The sequence below is a fragment of the Spea bombifrons genome, chromosome 10 (genome assembly GCF_027358695.1).
Source record: "Spea bombifrons isolate aSpeBom1 chromosome 10, aSpeBom1.2.pri, whole genome shotgun sequence".
Lineage (NCBI taxonomy): Eukaryota > Metazoa > Chordata > Amphibia > Anura > Pelobatidae > Spea > Spea bombifrons.
The window spans coordinates 2,924,074-2,935,018 of record NC_071096.1 but is presented as its reverse complement, the minus strand read 5'-3'; the positions used below and the strand labels follow the sequence as shown (position 1 = coordinate 2,935,018).

The following is a 10,945-nucleotide window of genomic DNA, read 5'->3' as shown; positions in this document are numbered from 1 at the left end:
TTATTTTTTGTGCTACACCTATGGCAAAAATCACAATCTATTCTTTTTTAAAGAAATAATAATTTATTTTTCACAAATAACACTTCAAAGCTCTTTATATATTTTTATAAAACACTGAATTATTACGTAATTCTGAATCTGAATAATTTGTAATAAACCGTGAAATTCAGTTTTATACATTAATCTCTGTGCTAAGCATCTAAAAGCTAGACATTATTTTTAGGATTGAGCATGTCCAAATGTCTGCAATAAATACCACTAAATTAAATTTTTACCAATCTCTCCTCGTTTTGTATAAATATCAGGACAATTTTATATCATATTCTGAGTCAGTGAATGTGATCCTAATACTCATCCAGGACAACATTTTCCCCAAAACTCCAAACTTTAAGGCAATTTAATCGTACATGGTTGCAAAACCTGCATTCAATAAATTAGTACAATATAGTAAATATTATAAATCTATCTATATATATATATATATATATATATATATATATATATATATATATATATATATATATATATATATATATACACATACATATATTTAACTGGGTGTATAAGACAACTCTATATTTTATATCATTAAAACAGTTTTTTTTTCTAAAAATGAAAAAAGAAAACAATTTATGCCAGATTTCTCATTTTTGCACTGTACAGCACAAATAACACGAACCCATTACATATATTAAAAGTAACAAAATTATTACATTTTATACTGCACTTTATATTATCAGGAACTGTATTGTATATTATTATATATTATATATTATTTGTAAGCTTGTTTTAAAAAAAATCGAAATAGCCATCCAAAGAGAATACATATATAAATATATAATTTTTTTAGTAACATTTATTTTTCCCCCTTGTAAGGATACAGATTAATAGGCATTGAGACCCCCATTTCATTGGAGTTTACTTGACACGGAGGGTATCTGGGTTACAGGCCGGGAAGCTGTTGAGGTGTTTTGGGGCTGAATGGGTTAATGGGGTTTAACTTGTAGTGTAAGAAGGTGTCAGTGGAGGTGTTTATTTTGTGATCTCCTGTGATCACCATTAAAGGTGCTAATATTCAGGAGCTTCCCTTCTCAACCTCATGGAAAGTCATTATTAAATATATCACCTCCCAGCAAAATGCCCCATTAGGGGCAGATCAAAGACCCCAGGATTCCTGTCATAGGTAAATCTTCTCACTTCCTGAGTGGGGACAGGTCTAGCTGTTGCTCTGCTTGCAGGGTACGGTTGTCTCCACTAGGTGGCGATATTTCCTACAGCACAGCCTGGATATGTAGACCATAACACAAGAGCCATTTGGACCTTCTACATGGAACATTTTAAGCTGAAAAGCTAATACTCATTAGTCTTCGATGAGTGCCCTTATGAATAGTCATAATTGATGTTTCATAGAAGAAAGCAAATACCTGGATTGGCCTTCCAGTAGAGGTGGTAAAAGAATCCCCACAATGCTCAATTGTCCACTCCTGTTCATATACTCTTGTTTGAGTGCCTCTCATTCATATATATTTATATACAGCATATAGTTTGTTACAAATTGATACCTGGAAAAGTCCTCCAGTAGAGGTGGCAGGAACTGTATTTTAACCCCTTAAGGACAATGGGCGGTCCCTAAACCCATTGAAAACAATGCATTTTGAGCCCGTACATGTACGGGCTTTGTCATTAAGGGGTTAACAATTGCAGTCATTAGTCTTCCACCCCTCATCATATACCCCTGTTTTAACCCAACCCCCACTCATCTCTCGGGGTGAGAATATATATATAGTTATATAGGTTACGTGTATTCTTATATACCGCCTATGTATATCTTTCCTTTAATTAACTGAACGCACTGAGTGGCCTGTGTTGTTTGAGCAGCTGGACAGAGCGTTCCAGGACAGGACAGAGCGGCGTCTTCTTTCCTTCTCTTCCCCGTTAATGAATTTAGTGCAGGGAACAGAGTTCAGTCATTCAGGCACTGATCACCTATTAGCATTACAGGCCCAACGCGCTTCTCACCGGCCAACGACTAACGTTTCCCGGGAGTCTCCTCAGTACCAAGTCCCATTGAATTTAAATATTATTTTTCTTAATGGCGTTACTGTGTGCACAGCATGGGAACCCTCCGCAGCCGGATCGAAGTGATAGGGGTCTGTCTCTCGAGGTCACATTGATTTAGACGTGAATTTTGCAGGACAAAACCTTAATAAAAGAGAGACCCGCCATGGTTCGCTTTTCCTGTCCAGTAGATGTGAGGTGGGATATTTTTTTCCATCCCAAATCATCTGCAGTGCTTGGAAAAACAGAATCTATTGACCTCTACCACTTCTGCTGGGAGGCGGTTCCACTTATCCACCACCCCTAGGTAAAGTAAAACCTTACATTACATCTAAGCCTCTGACCTTCTACTTTGTGATCATGGCGTTTCTGGACAATGATTTTAAACAAATATACAGACATTATATGGATCCCCCCTATGGTATATATGCTGCAGGACACACATTTACTGCCGGATCTAATAGTCCCCCCCCCCCGCTTTCACAGGCGATTGTAACCTTGTTTAAACCATCTATTGGTATAGAGAGTCCTGCGGGGAGTTATACCGCTGTGCATGCACGACACGGTGTCTAATGGGAACACATGTGAAGGTTAAAACTCTCAGTTCTGTCCTTCTGCCAAAGTCGTGATTCAGATTTAACGCCGAGACGCTCCGTGCAGCGAACAAGGCCTTCTCTTTCCTGTGTCCCGGGGCTGAGGCCTCACAGCAGCTTGGACTGGGAGGAGGGAAACAGGACCAGTAATTCCCAGTACAAGTTGATGTGGGGTGGTTACTTCTCTTTTGGTAAATACAATATATGTACCCCATTATATGGTGTTTTTGCCCCAGATACATGAAGACACAGAGAGTGGACCCCCCCATTATCTCAGACCCCATTAATTAATATGAATTATTAAAATATCTTATCGGCAACAAATGGAATTCTCAGTCTTATACAAGGTATACTTGTTACGTGTAAAGGTGGACCGAAAACTTTGCCAACATTCTAAAAATGGAAGACAAAATGTAAATTCTGGCGTCCAAAGTTTCTGTGGCCAGTGATGTTGGGGGTCATTATGTTGACATCATGGCTCATGTGCTTTTTTAGGAAGTAGAAGCACCAAGTGGGTTGTGGAACCAGCGAAAGAATATTTAAAGTGTGCCCCCTTCTTCTGCAGTTGTCAGGGTTCCATCAGGAGGTCACAAAGTATCTGCAAACCATTCTGCTCATTGGTCCAAGTTATCGAAGAGCCGAGAAACGAGACTCTCCTCAGTTATACTGTATCTAGAGAGAGTTATTTGCATGTCATGAGACCATCATCTCGAGACAGCTGGGTCTTTGAATCCCTTCATCAGGTTCTAACGATCTATGTCTTAGAATCCCAGGTAACTAAGTCTTCACTGGAGAGAATCCTTTCCAACCTATAACCCCTGAGTACATATCCATCTCTGCCAGTCCTGTCCACTCTAGAATGTTGCCTGCTATGATCCTCTTCAGACAGGTCCATGAAAAATGGTAACATTCCTGGTAGGACCATCCCGAGGTGACATTAACGACCATATCCTCAGGTTCCCTGCCCAAAAGAAGCCAATAACTCAAGAACCGTGTCTGTCCCATTGACAGCAGCTTATCGAATTCCCCCCACTGTCAGCGACTAACCGAAGAATATCAATTCACCTGAACGTTTCTGCTAAGAACTTTCATGGGTATTTACGGCGATTTTAGGGCCGTATAAATTCCAGTTTTGAGTTTCTTTTTACGTGCATTTGCATGCGGGATATTTACGAATGCTTCGGTTACACGGAGCGGTTGATTATTGGACATTTGATCTATTTTGCTAGGTCTCCGGAATGTATGGAGTACGGTAGACCCAGGTGATTTACATGGCCCCTCCAGCTGGACATGAAGGGAGTTATTTAATCTCTAAGATAACAATTTACTCTGGATGGGATATCGTCATGGAAATGATACATAAAGTGATCACGCCAATCAGCTAACCAAATAACCGCAGAAACCTCGTATGGTCTCCTGCATCAACCGTAACCCAACGGGAGCCAAGTCAAGGACGTAAGTCTGTCATGGAAACCTAGCCTTGGTGCCATTTTTCCATAGGGGATTCCAAAGGTGAAATGTATTTTTCCCCCCAATTTATGGGGTGTGTTTAAAAAAGTTAATCTAACATACACAGAACCTGCCGGCAGATCGGCCCCTTTCGGCCCCCCTCTACTCGCCCGTTTCTCCTGCTGTAAAGACTCAAACCTTAATCAGTCGTTGGTCTCGTCTTAGATTCAGGAGCCGTATGTCTATCCCATGCATGTTTAATACCCTTGTGGATACAGTTTTGTAGATATCTCTATGACAAATAATTTTAAAGCAATCATCATATAAATTGCGATAAAAAAAATCGATGAAACAAGGAGAAATGATTCAGATTCCTTAACTGAGATTATTATTATTATTTTTATTTTTATATATATAATGCCATTATATTCCGCAGCGCTGTACAACGGGATCCAATGTATCACTGAATCGAGCCCAACGCGCCACCTTGACCTTTAGATCAACCGATCACCAATAATTTGCTGGTTGATTACCAAGTATCCCAAGTAATGATGTTTAATATGACTTAAGATTTAAGAAAAAAACACAAAAAACAAATATTTTTAGTTTTTAATTAATGCTTGTTTACAAATAAGAGGTTTAAAAATATACTATGCAGAACTTTATCATATAACTATCCATACGATATTAGACAAATTCTAGAAATATAAGGAAAAAGAAATTCACAAAATTGAAAAACAAAAAGATGTCATTTTTTTTCAAAACATGTAAAAATGAAGTAAAATCGAGTTACAGTAGTAATACATCCTATTATTTGAAACAGATATCTATTTTGGTTTGGAACGAGGGACACCTAAGAAGAAATGTGGCAGCCAACGATGATGGAATGGAGTCTCAGGCCTGGCTGTCGCCCATTGACTGTAAGATCATATATATATACTATATATATATAATGTATATACTATATATGTGAATGTACGCCATATAATTATAAGATGTGCATTTGGAGCTCTATCTCCTAGGTTGTATTGATTAGAGAATTTAGATTTTTTTCATAAAACTAAATGGATTACTGTCTATTAATTCCAGATTTAATAATAATAATAATTTTATTATATTATTATTATTTTATATTATTATTATTATTATTATCAGATTAATTTGTTTTGAGCTGTTACCGCCTTTACTTTTTTTTTGAAAAAAAAAAAATACTTTAATATTCTTCGGTGTTTTACTGAAAACAATGTTCAAAAAATACATATATGGACACCAATTAGTGAGATGGAGTGAGACTTCTTAAAAGGAACATTATCCAGAAATAATCCGGCCAACTGGTGACAATTCACAGCATTGAGATGATGGGGGTACATTCTGTTCCTAACGGCGGCATGTGGCACCATAGCCGGTACAGTTAGCCTGACAATTGTAATTAATGACGTTCTGTAATAAAAGCCGTCTAGGGTTTCCGCTGGAATTCTGCTACAGACGAGTGAATTTACCCCTTGGTTATGGCGACACAGGACTATTAATAAATTCCGGGCATCTGGCTAAATTTTCCAAAATTCTCAAAAAAAACCCCCCACCAAACCATTGAAATATTACCGAAAGTGTTAAAACATGAGTGTGTTAAAATGATGTTTTATTGCGGCTTAATGTGTACAGAGGGGGTGAAAAAATCCCGGTCTATAAAAATCCTATCCATAAAAGACTATAAAAGACATTATAATAGCGGTGTTACAAAAGTAACCGATATTATTACAAAGGGGAAACATACACCAAAACTGCCTTAAAAAAAAAACTTCCAGCAACTTTATTTTAACAATTTCTTTCCTTAATGTTCTATAAAACTGATTGAGTCGTATTTATTGGCTTTGTTTTGGATCAGGTTCTGGCTTGTTTCTTCTTGCGCAATACAATCTTTATTTACGAGTGTTCTATTTAGTTGCTACGGAACAAAGCATTTCATTCCGCTATTCCCATACTAATATATATATATATCGATGACACTAAAAGACCTAATCCGGCCCATCCTAAACAGACGTAGATCAATAAACCATGTTTGGGTTTGGGCCCTTTATCATCACCCCGAGGGGTCATTCATTCAGTTCCTCCTGCAACTTGTCAATAAGGTACTCCCCAAAACTGCTTTGGCCATTGTGGGTGCAGCTGAGTCTCCGCGCGTTGGTGAGAATATCTCCCGTCAGTTTGACTTTCCTTATCTTGGGTTCAACGAAATACTTCTTGATAACGCCAGCGCTGTGAGGATCCGAGCAGTCAACGCTTAAATGGTACAGCTCCTCGAAATAACCCAACGTTGTCTTCCACTGATCGAGCGCAACGTAACACGCTGTCATGACATCACGGACGTGGTCACAGTTTGGCTTCTATGTAGAAATCACAACAACAAACCAACAGTTAGATTAAGACAATGAGAAATGATTAACGATTACAGCCTGTCTTACCGGTGTGTGGGTTTGATGGCGCATAACTCTTTAATGGTCTTTATTGATGCCCCTCAATGGCAAAAGTTATGATGTCATAGCTTAGTGACATGAACATATAAGAGCATGCATCATGCAATAAGTTAGCAGAGACGTCTGTGTGGTCAGAGGCACTTCAGCCATCTTCAACCAGACACCCAGGAGGGGAAAACCGGTGGATACATCTGGAGACACCCAACCAATTTAGTTAATAGTCAAGTGATTGTTGATGGGGAAATTTCAGGTAGCCAGAAACAAGTTAAATAATGAATTATAATTGTGTTGGACATTATGTATGTATTTTTTTGGAGTAGGGCTGTTATTTCATGAGCAATGCCAGTAGGGACAGCGGGAAGGATTCTCACTGACCTAAAATAGGCGCATGTTGCTGCTCCATGATTGACCCAGTTCATGCTATGACATCCCAGTTACACGTCCAGTCCCTCTGCCTCCAATATATATATATGAACGGAGTTGAGTATCTTTACATTTCAGTTGCCCCTGCAGCTGCCATTGGACTCTCATTTAACCTTTAACCTTCCCAAGTTCAATGGAAAAGCCCTTTAGCAGCTGTCAACTGAACTTGAGAAGAAGACGCCACAAGCTCCTCTGCTTCCTAGTCGGAGTCTTCTCACCAATAATGGTCTAGTGGGCACAGTGTTTGTGCCCTATGGGGTAAGTGATCAAGATACCCCTTTATGATGTGTTGGTTACAGGATATATAGGATTGTGAGCCTTGGACCAGCGTGGACGAGGTTGTCCTTACCTCTATAGTTTTTGAGCAGTAATGGCCTCCTCGTTCTGCCATGTGTTTCAGCAAATATTCAGCTGCTTCTTCTTCCCGTTTTGCTTGTTTGTGGAAAAAGTTTGAGACCCGAGGAAGTGCCACATCGGCCTGGTCAAATATTTCAGCCTGAACAAAAAGAACAAAGACAACCCATCAAAAAAAACCCCGGTTCCTGATTATTTATCGTACGCTTGCCTCAGGGGGGGTCCACATGATGGCCAACAGATGAGGTGTCAAAATTTGAGGATCCACCAATAGGCAGCCCTGATTTATATCCATACATGAAAAAAGTGGAAATTAAAAGAAAAAAAACACATTTTGTAACTTTTCATGTCTTGAAAAGATGGCCTTCCTAAATCTCGGACTTTAACAGCATTTTTTGGATGAAAATCTCGAAGTTCTGATGTTTCTAATGTTTTACCCCAAAATATTGGTTTGGAAAGAGCTTATAGGAGTTTCCCAAAATCCCCTTGTGCCGAATACCGACCTGACATCGAATAATTGGGTTCTTCTTCCCAACGTTATCATTTTATAAATAATTTCTAAATTTATAATACTTTATAAATAATGTAAAACAGTTTGGTGACAAAATCACACAAAACACGTATAGAGCCCCAGAAACAATGTATCAAACGCCAAAAATAAATCATAACAATAAAGAAACCAAAAAATAAATCTGCCAGCGTGACTGTTACGTAATCTCACGGCAAAACACGCTTTAGGCAATAAATGAAGAACATTTCCCAGCATTCTCATCGCTCGACCTTCTGCGGATTTCTCTTTAGAGGCACAAGATGAGGAAGTCATTTCATGATCTGATTAATATAATTAATATAATAATTAATAATCATTAAAAAAAATGGCACATTTACTCAGATTACTGATCTTGATACTAGGGGGTAGGTTATACCCTGAATACTGTTAGTGGCTGTGCCGGCAGTGATTGTGTTAATGACATTTATTTACAGGTTATATGTAAATCTTATTAGTTAACCCCTTGGAAGAGCTGAGAGCTTTGGAAGGCCCTGGATGGGGTAAAAGTGACTCTTGTAGAAGTGGCAAACCTCAGGTGCAAATATTGCCCTCCCCTCATTAACCCATTGTATGCCAGTGTGGGGAGATCACACCACCCTGGGGCACTGAGAGACCCTGCATTGCCCAGGCCCAGCTGCCCCCCAGTGGGCTGCATAATGTATTGCCCCAGGTGGTGTGAGGGGTGGGTGACGCAGGGGGCAGCCTGGAACCCCCCCCCCCCGCATTGCCTCCTTACCAGGGCTTGGAAGTTGTAGGAGAGCCGGAGTAAGGCATTGGTGACCCCGCAGAGACCACCCTCCACCTCCGGGGGCAGATTCTGCCTCACCCCGCTGCCGGTATTTCTAGGGTGCAGGGGGCAGATGGGGAGGGTGCCCTTCAGCCTCTTCTGCTTGGGTTCTGCCATGCTGTGTGTGGCACCCGGCAGTGATCGGTCTGTGACCCTCCAGCACCGGGGAGGAGCAGGAACTCATTCTAATCCCAGACTCCGAGTCTGCACTCACCCCCTCCAGCTGCCAAAGGGTTAATCACAGAGCACCCTGGGGTGCAGGAGACAGGGGTAGGTGACAGGGGTAAGCTCCCTTAAAAAAAGTTTACAGAGAGGGTTAAAGGGGGGAGAGAGAGAGAGAGAGAGAGAGAGAGAGAGAGAGAGAGAGAGAGAGAGAGAGAGAGAGAAAGGAGAAGAGAGAGATTGAGAGAGTTAGAGAAGAAGAGAATTATACAGAAGGTGGGGGGGAGAGAGAGAAAGAGAAAGAAGGGGTAATAGAGAGGCAGGCAGAGAAGAAGAAAGACAGAGAGAGAGAGAGGGGTGTAAAGAAGGAGAAACAGAGACAGAGAAACAAAGGAAGAGAGATTGAGAGAGGAAGAGAGATTGAGAGAAAGTTTAGAGGAGAGAAAGGAAGGAGAGATAGATAAAGGAGGAGAAAGAGAGAAGGGGGCAGAGGAGGTGTAAACAGAGGGAGAGAGGAAGAGAGATGGAGAAAGAGAGGGGGACAATTGGAGTGTTGAGCGTTATTGTCAATCAGAACTCACAAGCTGTATTATTATTATTATTATTATTATTATTTACCCAAAACCTAACATGTATTTTTATTTTGTGTTATTTAGAAAGATAATATGTTTAACGGGACGGCCGTGTAGTTTAGTGGTTGCAGCGGCAGTGAACGGACTTATTTACCCCCACGGCTCCCTTTAGTGGGACAGGGGCAGCTCTTTTGGAAATCCTGTGTGGTGGTTTTATTTTTATTGAGTGAGTGGTATATAAGCCGAACAGCCTCCCAGCAGAAGTGGTAGAGGGTAATACAGCGAGGGTAGTAAACATGCATGGGATAGACATACGGCTCCTGAATCTAAGACAATAATAATAGTTTTAAATGTTTTAAAGGTTCTGTCCCGCTAAGACAACAAAATAATTGATCTCACTATCATGTTAAGCAACCATTTTATTCTATCCTCTGAAGAGTTAATCACATAATTTATTTTCAGTTTCTATGGCAACAACCGATCAGTGCCTGCTTTTTTTTGTCACATGACAATTATGCATTCCCTTAAAAATGAGTAATGAAGCCAAATCTTACTTGGTTTAAAAAGTATTTCTGCAAAGAGGTTTCTGATGCTGTATTAATCTATGACGTTCTGCAGAGTAAATGGAACGGCATCTTTAACCAGTCACTACGAAGATTAAACAAACTCTGTATAAATTCCGCTGTGGTTTCCGTGACGATATTCCCAGCTGTCTGCGACGCAAAAATGAAACCACAGACATCGGTCCCAAATATCCAACACATTCCAGGTATTAATCCATTTGTCACTGGATTAGATTATTTAGCTTTAAAAGTCAGGTACTTTACTGTGGTGGTCGGGGACAGCGGCTGCTGCGGACTCCAACTCACATCATGGTCAGCCCGTACATGGAATGCTAGATATGCTAGCAGCCAATATCCATAACCGGGAACTCTCAGGGTTTTTTTGCCCCAATCTCAGGGTGAGGGGCAGATTCTGGGGGTCACACAGTCTGGAACGGACTATTCGACCCCCGCTGTGATCACATATAAGACCCCCGGTTAGTGTGGCTTGGTCAGAAAATTCTCTATACATTTAGCCCCCCCAGCCCCTTATATGTCTGGCCCAAGATTTCCAGTGGGTCTTGACATGGACATGCGCATTGGTTGCTGCCGTTGATCACTTTCCTACCAGTGATTGGCACAAAGAACTGAGAGAAAGGAACGTTGCAGCATTTTCACCTGGAAAGTGATGTTTTTAGTCATTTCTCTGGTGAAAAACAGTTCAACGAAGTGGCAGGAAACGAAACTGTCTGAAAATAAATGGACCAAAAATCAAATGTACCAGAATTATTATTGGCCCAGAAATCTAATAAATACATTACATTTATTTATATAGCGCCTGCAGATTCTGTAGTGCTGTATAAATATAAACGGAATAAAAATAGTCTCTTGATTCTTCCTTTTCATAAAAAACGGATAACAGATACTTTTTGTAATGCCAATTTTAATGTGATTATATTTTTATAATTATAACATATTTAT

At 40.1% G+C, this 10,945-nt stretch overlaps 1 protein-coding gene across 1 annotated transcript; it reads right to left on the bottom strand.

The window, feature by feature from the left end:
- Positions 1-5,722: 5,722 nt before the first annotated feature.
- On the bottom strand, positions 5,723-8,963 carry LOC128467881 (ferritin light chain-like). Its single transcript, XM_053449621.1, has 3 exons — positions 8,638-8,963; positions 7,347-7,493; positions 5,723-6,484 (listed from the first exon to the last, which is right to left on the bottom strand). The coding sequence occupies exons 1-3, from the start codon at positions 8,803-8,805 to the stop codon at positions 6,194-6,196; spliced, it is 606 nt and encodes a 201-aa protein (XP_053305596.1). The 5' UTR covers positions 8,806-8,963; the 3' UTR covers positions 5,723-6,193.
- Between the last annotated feature and the right edge of the window lie 1,982 nt (positions 8,964-10,945).